The following is a 14,421-nucleotide window of genomic DNA, read 5'->3' as shown; positions in this document are numbered from 1 at the left end:
AAAATATCAGAGTGCACCCAAGACTTATTTCAGATTTACATGTACAACCAACACACATATTTAAACATGAATTTCTTATTGTGGGCTAATGTAAAAATATCTTGAAAGCTATTACTCTATAGTGTGTGTATATCTAGCTAGCTGTGTGTGTGTTTCTTGAGGGCCTTACTACATGGTCACCAAACCTCAGTAAAAAAAGCCCCACCCTAAAAAAACTTTTTTTTTTGCTATTTTTTTATTACAGTAAAATATACATAAAATTTGCTATTTTGCCCATTTTTAAGTGTACAGTTCAGTGGCATTAAGTACATTCACACTGTTGTATAACTATCACCACTATTTATCACCAGGACTTTTTCATCATCTGAAATGGAAACTCTGTACCCATTAAACAATAACTTCCCCCAATTTCCCTCTTACCCTAGCCCCTGGCAACCACCATTTTACTTTCTGTTTCTATAAATTTGACTCTTCTAGGTAGCTTATAAAAGTGGAATCACACAATATTTCTCCTTTTGTGTCTGACTTATTTCACTTAGCAAATGTCTTCATCCATGTTGTAGCACATGGCAATTTCACTCTGAATAAGAAAGGCTTTCCAGCTACATAATATTCCATTGCACGTATATAGCACATTTTGTTCATCCATTCATCTAGCAATGGACATGTGAGTTGTTGCTACCTTGACAATTGCAAATAATGTTACTGTAAACAGAGGTGTACACAAATCTATTTTGAGTCTCTGCTTTTAATTCTTTTGGGTATATGCAAAGAAAGAGAATTGCTGGATCATATGGTAGTCTAATGTTTAATTTTTTAAGGAACTGTTTTTTTACATACTGTTTTCCATAGCAATGCATGATTTTACCTTCCCACAAGCACTGCTCATGGGTTCCAATTTCTCTACATCCTCACCAATACCTGATGTTCTCTGTTTTTTGATACAGCCATCCTAATGAGTGTGAAGTGGCCTGGAAGAATGTTTGCACTTGTTCTCCCAGAGAACAGTACAGTATTTTCCATAACAGCATAAAACAGGAATACAATCCAAATGCCCATCAAGAACATTTAATTATAGTATATTAATCACATTCATACAATGGAATACCATATACATGGCAGTTAAAAAATAGATTTTGGCAGGACAAAACAGGAATGAATCTCAAGAATAGAACTGGGTGAAAGTTGTAATATAAAATATGACATAGTTTGATTCCATATATACAAGGTTCAAAAACACAAAACTAGACAATTTATTGCTTAAAGATACATATGTCTGCTAAAACTACTTGAAAAAAATAAAATAATGACAAACAATAAACAAAAAACTATCAGAATAACTTTTACCTCTGAAGAGAACAGGGAGAAGATTTTTAAAGAAGATTTTAACTTTTTAAACTTTTTAAAAAAGAAAATTTTAACTTTTTCTTAAAGTGAATGGTAGGTACATGGATATTTGCTGTACTGTTTTTCTTTACTCCTTACATATCTGCTATAAATGTTCTTTTATACCCATTCAATATTTACTAAGAAACATGTTTAATTTTAAAAAAACTTTAAGCTTTAAAAAGACACAGTGGGCAATAAGAATTTGTCCTATGACTCCTGAGAAAAGGGACATCCTAAATGGAACTACTGAATCCAATCATGTGGTTAGAATATATCAGAAATTATTCTGTTTCAACTTTAAGATTCTATAAATTTATTCCTACAACAAATAACTAGTGGGTTTGTTCTCTGGGCTAGGTATTCATTTAGATGCTAGGGGTACAGTAGTAAGCAAAACAGATAAACAGTCCTGCTCTTGTGAATGCATCTGATAATACATTTGACAATTCAAATCTCCCCTCTTGTATCACTGACCTAGTATTTGAAATCTGATGTAACTAATTAACAGATTAACTATTAGGTACCCTTCTGAATGATACTCTAAGCACACATATCCTATCCCAGAAAGAGAAAGGTCAGAAAAAGCTTTTGGGATAGCTAAAATATATTCACACAAATAGCTGGGTTCTCAACAGAATTTCCAGTCACCTCAATTCCCCTTTATTAAAAGCCATGTGTTTACTTTTTTAAAGATTGGAATCTGCATGCCAATGGCTCTGACTACCATTCTGATGAAGAAAATCATTTCAAGAAAACAAAGTCTGGTTTTCATCTGGGTTTATTATGTTTTTTACAGCTACTTAGTCTCAAATTTTGGAGAAGATAATCCATTTTTTTTTTCTTCTCTAAGTACATTCTTTTTTTTTTTTTTTGAGATGGAATCTCGCTCTGTTGCCCAGGCTGGAGTGCAATGGCGTGCTCTCAGGTCACTGCAACCTCCGCCTCCCAAGTTCAAGCAATTCTCCTGTCTCAGCCTCCCAAGTAGCTAGGATTACAGGTGCGTGCCACAATGCCCAGCTAATTTTTGTATTTTTTAAGTAGAGATGGGGTTTCACCATGTTGGTCAGGCTGGTCTCAAACCCCTGACCTCGTGATCCACCTGCCTCAGCCTCCCAAAGTGCTAGGATTACAGGCATGAGCCACCATGCCCAGCTTCTGAGTACATTCTTTAAGAGCATATTCAGCTAGTTCACTTCAGCATGAGGGAGACACTCGCTGGGAATTCCTGTTCTGGCGTACCAAGTCTTAGAAGTGGGTTAGCATGCTTGCTCACTAAAATCCAGGGTGTGGTTCTGTGCACTAGACACCTGCATGCTATAAAGCCATAAAGGAGAGGAGAATGAAGATAAAAAGAAAATGAAAGGTGCTGCACTTTCAAGATGGGTCTATTTAAGAACTCTATGGTCATTTACAGTCTTTTTCCTTGGCCTTTTGTCACTATTAGTACAAAAAGACAAGGAAGACACGGTGTCTCTTCCTGTTCTTCACCTCTCTAGCCTTATTAATATCTTTAAATTCAGTCAATTTCAATTCAAAACTTTCTGCCAGTGGGGGAGGGGAAAAAGGGAAAAGATTTGTGGCTGCATGTTTAAGAAAGAAGCTGAATTCATCACAGTGACAGGGGAGAGTGTTGGCAGAGATCTGAGCTATTTATTCTTTTAGGAAAATCCTATAAAGAATGACACAAGGAAGCCTCTATCTGCAGTCTTGTTCATCACACTGGTGAAGAGTCCGATAACAGATGTATGCAGTAGCGTGATTTAGTGCCAGGAGCTGGCCCCTGATGTGTATTAATACAGTGGCAAAGCGGAACGCACCTCTCTTCATCACTCATTCCTATAAAAGAGGTGGAATCCGAGATGGCCCGATGTTAGGCAGAGCAAGCCCATTTGTTCTACTGACTGATGGCACAGACTCAGGCTATGTCCTTCACCTCCACAGGGCACTCAGGTTGTGGGTAGAAAAAAAGAAAATGCTCAGTGAAGCAGGGCTTAGTCAACAAGTGAGAGGAGCTGGGCTCAGGAGGGGAAATGTTTAATGCTCAAGTCTTGTTTAATGCCCACCCCACACACATACATTTCCCAACCTGAATATGAAATAAGGATTTTAAACTCTTCCCAATGGTTCCTCTCTTATAAATAATTAAAAGCTAAAAGTAGAAGCAAGATATTAGGGAGAAAAAAAGAACAAAAAGATAAAAGAGGGGTGGTTTTCTTTTAATGCATCCAATGCTATAGACTGCATGAGGATCTGAGTGTTGATGCAGGGTCATAGTTTGGACTCAAGCCCGTTGTATGTAAAAAGAACACCTGCAGTGTTCGCAAGGACAGCTCTAGAGTCACAGGGAAACTGGTCTGATCTTGGCTCTGCAGTTTATCAACCACGTGGCCTTAGGGAAGTGATTTAAGCCTTGGTTTTCACATGTGTAAAACTGGGAATAAAAACAGCATCTACCTTTTAAGGCTGTTGCAAAGATTAGGTGAAATAATGTTTGCAAAGTGTTCAGCTCTGGGCCTGGCCACTGAGCTGGCACTAAAAAAAAAACAAACAAAAAAAAACGTACTACAATCATCAGACCTGTGATGAAGATTGTCCAATATAAACCACCATCAAGCAGACACCCCAAACAGAAGCTCAAGGAGGACAATTTCAGAGTTCATCAAAACCTACTAAGTCAAGGCAGAGGACAGGGCTCCCTCCTCATCTGTCTGCGGTTTACTCTCTATTCAGCTATCAACTGCTCTGATCTATATAATAAGTAGTATTTTCTACTAAAGAAAATAAAATATTTGATGATATATTCAGTATCCAGTTTTGTCACTGACATATTAATAAATACATAACTATCCGCTTTTGTTCATTGAAGGATAACATACACACAGTGAAGGACATCAATCCTAAGTGTACAGCTCCAGACTCCACATACCTAAGCAGCCATACACCCCCACCAAGTTCACCATATGGCGCACTGTCAACAGCCCAGAGGGCTTCTTTTTGCCCTCTCCTGGTTACTACCCCTGACCAAAGAGAACCACTATTTTCACTTCTACTGATTAGTGTTAGCTTTGTTTAAAAAAAAAAAACAGAAAAGTTTTAGCCTAAAAAATTGTTTTTAATTAGGAATGTCATGACCAGTAAAATATTAGCATTCTACTTATACATAAAAGCAGTGAGAATGTACTGTACTGTCTGCAAAAGAAGAAAGTAAATAACCCTATGTGACTGCTTGACTGCTGACTGAACTGCCACCTCACCTGGACTTTCATTAACATGGACCTGTCTGTGATAGAAAAAAAGCTCAGATGACTGGAGATTGCTGACAGTGGAATATAGGGTTTCAAACTCTAGAAAGCCACGTAACAGTGAAAAAGCATAGACTTCAGAGTCAGTGAGAACTAGGCTAATTATTTCTCATAGTCTCAGTTTTCCCATATAAAATGGGAATAAAATGACCTACACTATCACAAAGATTACATGAAAAGGTATACAAAACACATAATTTAGTGCCTGACACATGCTACGTGCTCAGTAAATGATAACTGCATGTAATCACCTGCACTGGGGCTAGACAAAGATGCTGTGGCCACTGGTTTCCGCTTCCTCTTGATGTCACGTGAACATGGTGGTCCCCAATGTACGTTTGCCTGTCTGCAGATATAAGAAGAGAAAAAATGGTTTGAATTTTTTAATTCTTATTTTAAGACATTACGTGTAGCCCAGATTAAATGCTTGAACCATTACAGACGTAAACAAAATGGGCACCATCTTTTGCCATTAAGCATTGGGACAATATTATTCAGAATTAATAATAATCAATCTTTATCCACCTAATTTCAGTGTAGCAGACATTCAAGATTAATTTCAATAAATATGTGTTTCATTATGTGCTTATTTTTATACAATTATTTTTCATAAAAACTATAACGACAATTGTTCTAAATCACTAATGAAATACTCACTCCCAAGAAGTAATACACTGAAAAGTTTAATGCTGCACGAACACAGATATTTGCATATAACTTTAATAGGAAGTTTAACCTCTTGCCATGTAAATCTGAATTTTTAATACTGTCTATATCACAAGTTAAGTAAATTTGGTTTCTGTGACTTTTAAAAATATTAATTATGTTTTTTATTTTACAGGCAAAAAAAGAAAATAAAAGTATTAATTATGTGACAAGAATATGTTCCCTCATCTGAATATTCAGCTTATTTTAAAGCAAAGGATTCTGTAAAAGATAATGGGCTTAACACTGAAATAGCTGGTATGGTATTTTAGTTCACCACTGTTCCCCAAGAATGCATTGTACTGTACCCAAAATAAGAAGTAAATAAAAATCTTTACATATGTTAAGATTTTGTCCCTCTCAAACTAGACAGATCCTGCCCCTGATTAAAGATCAAAATGAGTCTCACCTTTACATAAAGCTTTCCTTGAAGATTTAGGCCCCATCTACCATGAAGCAATGTTTAAGTGATGTGCATATATCTTGCTTCTCTAAGGAAACAAGAAGGCTCAACCTCTTTGAGATTAAGAATAGGGATCTTGAGAACAGAAACTTTATTTACTTCTTTGATAATTTTCCTATGATTAATGATCTACCAATCCTAGCTCAAGGCACACTGGTGATCCTCACTAGTTGTTGATTAGAAATGCTATAAATGAATAAAAGTTCTAAAAATCAAATAGCCAACTGAACACTTAAAAGAGGTTAAAATAGGCCGGGCGCGGTGGCTCAAGCCTGTAATCCCAGCACTTTGGGAGGCCGAGGCAGGTGGATCACGAGGTCAAGAGATCGAGACCATCCTGGTCAACATGGTGAAACCCCATCTCTACTAATATAAAAAATTAGCTGGGCATGGTGGCGCGTGCCTGTAATCCCAGCTACTCAGGAGATTGAGGCAGGAGAATTGCCTGAACCCAGGAGGCGGAGGTTGTGGTGAGTCGGGATCGCACCATTGCACTCCAGCCTGGGTAACAAGAGCGAAACTCCGTCTCAAAAAAAAAAAAAAAAAAAAAAAAAAAGTGGTTAAAATAGTAAATGTTATATGATGTACATTCTACCACAATTCTAAAAAACTAGTCAAAGTATATAACATATAAAATTATACCAGATAAACTCCTAATCAGTAGTCCCAGCTGAGGATCAAGACTCTTAGTAGTCTGAAAACTGGAACCTCAGACAAACCTTTTGAAAACCTGGTTAGCAAGGCAACAAGACAGCTGTTGAATGGACAAATTGTTTGACTCAGAAAGTCCCCAAAATGATAACTTCCACAGTTGAAAGGGGTGTATGCATGTGCGTGTGTGTGCACACACACACACATTCTTTCACTTCTCTAAACAGCAAAAGCTTGAGTCAACTCAATTTATAAATAGGAAAATACAAGAATTTGACTAAAATCCTAAGAAACTTTTTAGGAATGCAAAAATGTTACAGGCTGAGATTTACAATACAAAGCCAGTGGTTTGGAAAATTCCATCGAAAGCACCTCTTATTGATCACTCTGTCATGTACAGAAAATTAAGTCAAATACCTCATGAATAATTAATTCTGAAAGCCCAAACAGTTAATTCTAAATAGCTAATTATGAATGTGTAAAGTAGGGAAAACATTTCCCTTTTCATACCTTGCATAAATCCTGGGAATAAGTCTAAGCAGCATGCTGATTTAACAATAAATTAACATCGATGACAACATCAAAGGTAGACAGGACTTCATTCTGAATGGAGTGGTGGAATCCCTTTGAAGTCCGGACACAAACAGAAAATAAAGTGACACTACAAAATTGTGTTCCTCCTCAAAACACAGAAATGTAGAACACATAGAGCATCCATCTTTTCCAAAAACATGGGACTTGAGACCCAAACTGAGACTGTCCAAGCACTCTGATCTCATTCAATCATCCTTATCCTCAGGTATGATTCAGAAGGAGAAACAAAGTCAAACAAAGGCCATAGCGTATAGTCATGCTTCTTTCCTCTTTATCTGAAGCTCATTAAAGAAACCTCCAAAATGTTACAGAAAAAATGTTAACACCACTGCTTCCAGCTAAACCATGTCACTGTTAGACATCAGGATGGCAGCGCTCTACCGCAGTGGTGAGGGGAGGACAGGAAGATAAAGAGGCACAGAGAGCTTCTGGGGTTCTTTCTCGTAATGCTCTTTTTCTTGATCTGGATATTTGTACTCTTCCCTGTATGTTCATCCTTCAATAAAAAGTTAATTAAAAATATTGCTTCTTCAAGATCACAGTTTACAATATGCTGCATTTCATGAGACAGATGCAAAATGAGAAGCATAAGTACTGAAGAAGTGTACTAAGATATTAATTCTTGGAGTATCAACCTGAGCTGAACTACACAAATACTGCCTTTTATTTGTCCCTCATCCAACATTTTCACCATTTTGCATGTCTGATATACATCAGTAACATGGGTAAAGGCTTATATTATCAACTCTTTTATGGATCTAGTCAGTACTACTTATCTCACACTTTCAAGGAATGATAGTGTCATTTTGGAATTAAAAAAAAACCATTTAAGCACTACAATGTTTAAGTTTTTAATAATTTTTAATGAAAACACTTGTTTACTTTAGTAAACAGAGTAACTATTACTTACCTATTATTATATACACAGGATATTATACTGCAATGTCTTAGGGTGCTATTGTGAGTTCAATGGCTCAGGTGGTCCTTCCTCCTCTAGGCAATATTGTTAAGCCTTCAAGTCAATTGTCTCTACATTAAGTGACCCTTGACTGCTATGCCTCCAGCACATTACTTCTCTCTGCAGTAAATGGCCTACTTCTACCATCCCATTCCTACTTCCAACTGTTGTCTTGAATATCCTAAATCTTTCAGATTTTGTAAATTCCTCTGGTTTTAACTTAGGAAAGAGCTATAGATTTTCTAAGGAAATCAAGTAATGAAGCTTGTCAATTATTTTATTTATTGTCAATTATTTTATTGTAAATTGTGAACTATTTCCTTTCTACTAAGCAGTTTTGTTGCTTCTTACATTGTTCACTAAATTTTTACTGAGCACCTACTCTGGGCCAAGCACTATACTAAACTGTAGGGATACAGAGATAAACAAGAGATAATCTCTGCCTTGATGGATCTTGTAGCCAAGTCCTGTCTGCAGCTGCACAGCTTTTCAGGTTACAGAATATGAACAACAAAGAAACTAAGGTATCAATAAATAGAAGGTATATTCATTTTTAAAATTTGATTTAAATAATCCTTCCCTCTTAAAACATTTCTCTTAAGACCCATTTTGAGGTTGAAGAGCTATTTCATAGGAGGCATATCTTAGCTGTCAGTATACAAGGATATTTTTCTCTATGCCCCTTCCTAGACAAGATTTGCAGAGGGGAGAAGAGAACAATCAAACTGTTATTTATAAAAGGACAGTAAGACATTTTGCTTCTTTCTTGATTTTAAGTGAACATTAGTACTGCTAGAGTTTACAGCTTGGGAAGATCAATTTTTCTATGTGAAGGCCTCATCTGCTTGGAAAGAACCCAAGAGGACAAAGAAGGAAGAGGACCCAGAACAGGCCTGCTACACAATGGAATACTATTCAGCCATTAAAAAAAAAGAATAAGTCCTGTCATTCACAGCAATAGGGATGGAATAGAGGATATTAGGTTAAGTGAAAACAAGCCAGGAACAGAAAGTTAAACACCGTGAGTTCTCACTCATAAGTGGAAGCTTAAAACAGTTGATCTCATAGAAGTAAAAAGTAGGGAAAAAAAAAAAAAGAAGTAAAAAGTAGGACAGAGGATACTACAGGCTGGGGTAACGGAAGGGAGGGATAGAGAAGGATTAAAAGATATAAACTTACAGCTAGATGGAGGAATAAATTCTAGCATTCTATAGTACTGTAAGGTGACTTACAGTAAGTTAACAATTATATATTACACAATTTCAAATAGCTAGAAAGAGGATATTGAATGATCACAACAAAAAGAAATGATACATGTTTGAGCAGATGGATATGCTAATGACCCTGATTTGGTCACCACATATTGTATGTACTGAAATGCCACTGTGTACCCCATAAATATGTATAAGCATTATGTATCAATTTTTTTAAATAAAATAAACTTTAAAAAGAAGAAGAAAAAAGAACAAGCCTGGGAAAAATAAGAAGGAAGTGGGTGCTTAGAACAAGAGGATTTAGAGGCAGGAAATGGAAGCTGCCATGCGGCATGGCACATCCAGAATATTAGGACAGCTCTGTTCAGGAGTAAAGAATCTTACCTGTGAGGCTGGCAGGACCACCTGTATTATTTTGGGAAACCTTAGTATGTTGGTAAGGGAACTGCTACAGCTCTGCTTCCTATTGAAGAGGTAGTTCCAGTTTTTTGTTTATCACCAAATAATTCCAGATCATCAATTGCAGACTTAAAAAAATTAAAGAAAGGAAGGAAAAATAAAGAGGTTGACCACCTCCTCAACCCCATTTTCATTTTGGGGTACTTAACCACTTGGCTCCTTTTCTTTTTAATGTGTTATTTATTTAATGTGTGTGATTTTACTTTGAAAGCATCACTGTTTACTCTCCAAATGGAAACTAAATAAGGGACAAAGGCACTAAATGTGGTAACAAAAAGGACAGATAAAAAGAGTCTGAGCTTCTCTTTCTCACCAATACAGAGACCCTCCCTACAAGTGGAAAGGGTAGAAGACTAACCAGGTATTTCAGAACTCTTTTTCAAGAGTAGTATCTGGTTGTTCTTTGGTTGCAAACCATGTAATGTGTTAGGGGAAGTGATCTTTCAATTAGGCAGAGTGTACAAAAGGCTGAGTACAAGTTAAAGTCTCCACCAAGTTAAAACTTCTTTCTCAACTAGAGTGGCAAATGGTTATCAGAATTATATAAGGAGCTTTTACAAAATACACATATCCCTATCAAGATCCTAATTTAGTAGTCTGGGCAGGAGTGGGAGCAGAATCAGTAACAAATATATTTTGAAATTTTTCCCTGGGTAATTCTGGTAAGAACCTACCTACTTTGAAAATTACTGAACTGAAAAATCTACCAAATTCTCAGAGCCAACCTAGTCAATAATAGAGATCTAACTATTCAACCTAAAGAATAATAGAATGATTAAATGAATATAAATTTAGATAAAAATACTGCTCCCCATATATATGCAGTTAGAGAAAAGACAGGCTATACGTTCTCTGTTTCATCTGATCAGGGCCTCAGGGACAATCTTCACTCAGGCCAGTGAAACCTGGGGCATGTGCTTCTTTCACAGTATAAGCGTGGGATCAGTACTTCCCCTAAGAGTATCATAGTTTCCCCAATTTGGTGGCATTTGCCAGGGCAGAGTTGGAAAAATGAGCACTAAAAGCAAAAAATACACTCTTTTTAAAAAAATTCTTACCTCAGAAAAAGTCCCAAAATTCTTATCACAAGTGTGAAGGTGAAGATTAACAATTAATGGAAAGAGGATTCTTTCTATCCACCCGTAAACACATTTCTATTTTCTGTTTTACTGCAGGTAATTGAAAGATCAGGTGAGTTGTTAAAACTGCAGTGTTACTTAGGAAACTGGGCAGATCACTATGTCCTTGGGGCAGGAATGTACTTTTAGGGAAAAAAAAAATACTTTGAGAAATACATGCATGTTTAATAGAACCAATGTTGGCACACACAAAAAAATAACTGAAGTGACTGCTTTAGATTTGGAAAAAAGATGTTTAGAGTCACTCTTAAGGAGAGAAAACAGTCTGTCTGCAAATGGTAAGCTAGTTTAAGGAATAGCTCACCTTCAAAAATCACTCATTTTTAAAGTCAATGAAAAGTTTATTTTTTTATATGGAGTAAAAATCCTCAAAAAACTGGGTATAGAAGGAACACACCTCAACATAATAAAAGTCATATACGAAAGGCCCACAGCTAGTATCATACTGAATGGGGAAAAACTGAAAGCCTCTCTTCTAAGATCTGGAACAATGATAAGGATGCCCACCTTCACCACTGTTATTCAATTTAGGACTGGAAGTCCTAGCTAGAGTAATCAGACAAGAGAAAGAAATAAAGGGCATCCAAACTGAAAAGGAAGAAGTCAAAGTATCCTTGTTTGGAGATCATATGAACTTATATTTGGAAAAACCTAAAGTGTCTACCACAAAACTATTAGAACTGATAAACAAGTTCAGTAAAGTTGCAAGATACAAAATCAACACACAAAAATCAGCAGCATTTCTATATGCCAAGAAGAAACAATCTGAAAAGAAATAAAAAAAATTAACCCCATTTATAGTAGCCACAAATAAAATTAAATACCTAGGAATTAAAGTAAAAGATCTCTATAATGAAAAGTATAAAACATGGATAAAAGAAGTTGAAGACACCAAAAAAATGGAAAGATATTCCATGTCCATGGATTAAAAGAATCAACATTGTTAAAATGTCTATACTACCCAAATCAATCTACAGATTCAATGCATTCCCTAACAAAATACCAATGACACCCTTCACAGAAATAAAAAAAAAAGAATCCTAAAATTTATATGGAACCACAAGAGACCCAGATTAGCCAAAGCTATCCTAAACAAATAGAACAAAACTGGGGGGATCATATTACCTAGCTTCAAATTATACTAGAGAGCTACAGTAACCAAAATAGCATTGTACTGTCATAAAAATAGACACACAAACCAATGGAACAGAATGGAGAACCCAGAAACAAATCCATACCTGTAGAGTGAACTCATTTTCAACAAAGGTGCCAAGAACATACTCTGGGGAAAAGACAGTCTCTTCAACAAATGGTGCAGGGAAAACTGGATATCCATATGCAGAAGAATAAAACTAGACCCCTATCTCTCACCATATAAAAAAATCAAATCAAAGTAGATTAAAGACTTAAATCTGAAATCTCAAACTATGAAACTACTACAAGAAAGCATTGGGAAAAATCTCCAGGACATTGGTCTGGGCAAAAATTTCTTGAGTAATACCCCACAATCACAGCAACTAAGGCAAAAATGGATAAATGGGATCACATCAAGTTAAAAACCTTCTGCATAGCAAAGGAAACAATCAACAAAGTGAAGAGACAACCCACAGAATAGGAGAAAGTATCTGCAAACTACCCATTTGAAAAAGCGTTAATAATTAAAATATATAAAGAGCTCAAACAACTCTATAGAAAAAAAAAAATCTAATAATCCAATCAAAAAATGGGCAAAAGATTTTAACAGATATTTCTCAAAAGAAGGCATGCTACTCAACATCACTGATCATCAGAGAAATGCAAATCAAAGCTACAATGAGATACCATCTCATCCCAGTTAAAATGGCTTATATCCAAAATACAACTAATAATGCTGGCGAGGATGTGGTGAAAAGGTAACCCTCATACACTGTTAGTGGGAACGTAAATCAGTACAACCACTATGGAGAACAGTTTGGAGGGTCTTCAAAAAACTAAAAATAGAGCTACGATATGATCCAGCAATCTCACTACTGGGTAAATACCCAAAAGAAAGGAAATCAGTCTATCAAAGAGATATCTGCACTCCCATGTTTGCTGCAGCCCTATTCACAACAGCCAAAATTTGGAAGCAACCTAAGTATCCATCAGCTGATGAATGGATACAGAAAATGTGGTGCATATATGCAATGCAGTACTATTCAGTCAAAAAAAGAATGAGATCCTGCTACTTGCAACAACACGAATGGAAATTGAGATAATTATATTAAGTAAAACAGACTAGGCACAGAAAGACAAAAATCACATGTTCTCACTTATTTGCAGGATCTAAAAATCAGAACAATTGAACTAATGGAGATAGAGAGTAGAAGGATGGTTACCAGATGCTAGGAAGGGTAGTGAGGGTGGTGGGGAATGGGGATGGTTAACATGTATGAAAAAAAGGAAAAAATGAATAAGATCTACTATTTGATAGCATAACAGGGTAGCTATAGTCAATAATAATCTAACTGTACATTTTAAAATAAAAAAGTAAAACCGATTTGTTTGTAACACAAAGGATAAATGCTTGAGGGGATGGATACCCCATTCTCCATGATGTGATTATTATGCATTGCATGCCTGTATCAAAACATGTCATGTACACCACAAATATATACACCTACTACATATCCACAAAAATTAAAAATTAAAAAGTTAATAAAATTCTATGTAAAAGGGTATTTGTGTTCTATACTTTTTCTTTAACACAAACAAGCAACACCAGGAAAAAATTTGATGTTTCTAGGGACCAAAGGTCATCTATATCATATATTCCAATTATTCTCCTTAATTACTAATCTATTCACTTCAATTATTTTTAACAAAAATTTATGGAGGCCCACCCTGTGTAAAATACCATGCTGGATGTGCAGAGGGAGATACAAGATGACTGAGCTGAGGTCCTGTCCCCAGGATCTCACAACATAGAAGGAAGGCCAATTCCTAAAGAAAGAATTAATATTCCAAGACACTGAGTTGTAATCAGAGAACAAGTAAAGTGCTAGGGTAAAAAGAGAAAAAGGAGGATTAAATCTAGGGATTTAATCCCTAGATTAAATGTGAGACTCCTTTCTCACATGCGGTTTTACCTTTAGGGTTTACTGACATTTATTAAGCAGTCAGGAGGGGAAATATTTTCACAGACTTGCATCTGGGAAAAGATCTAGGCCTATGGCACTAGGGGCAGTCAGGAAGGAAAAAACCACTTCACAATTATCATAGGAAACGGAGGAGGCTTATCTAACAGGAAGCAATCCTAGCAATTCCACTAATAGTTTTCACTTAAATCTAACCCTCAGTAGTCTGTGACAAACTGCTCACTGGCTCCTGAAAATTCTCCCTAATCTAAGTCCCTTAGCTGGTCTAACGTAGGCATATCATGAAGCTGTTTCATGCCACCCATAAGAGCTGAATCATTTCACATCAGTTGGAAAGATGATTATTTTACAATAGAAAAAGAGAAGAGAAAAAATGCTTTCAACATTCCACTTAGGCAGTAAGATGCCAGCCAGCTGACAGCCACTGTCAA

At 36.2% G+C, this 14,421-nt stretch overlaps 1 protein-coding gene across 1 annotated transcript in view; it reads right to left on the bottom strand.

Annotated features, from left to right (window-relative positions):
* Positions 1–14,421, bottom strand: part of GPATCH2L (G-patch domain containing 2 like) — a 62,527-nt gene that overhangs the window by 13,647 nt on the left and 34,459 nt on the right. Inside the window, 1 exon segment of the mRNA XM_012438257.3 lies at positions 4,943–5,037. Within this exon segment, the coding sequence (XP_012293680.2) occupies positions 4,943–5,037 (95 nt within the window).

This window comes from Aotus nancymaae, unplaced genomic scaffold, assembly GCF_030222135.1.
Source record: "Aotus nancymaae isolate 86718 unplaced genomic scaffold, 86718_ANA_hifiasm-v0.15.2.pri h1tg000011l, whole genome shotgun sequence".
Lineage (NCBI taxonomy): Eukaryota > Metazoa > Chordata > Mammalia > Primates > Aotidae > Aotus > Aotus nancymaae.
This window is presented reverse-complemented; position numbering and strand designations above follow the sequence as displayed.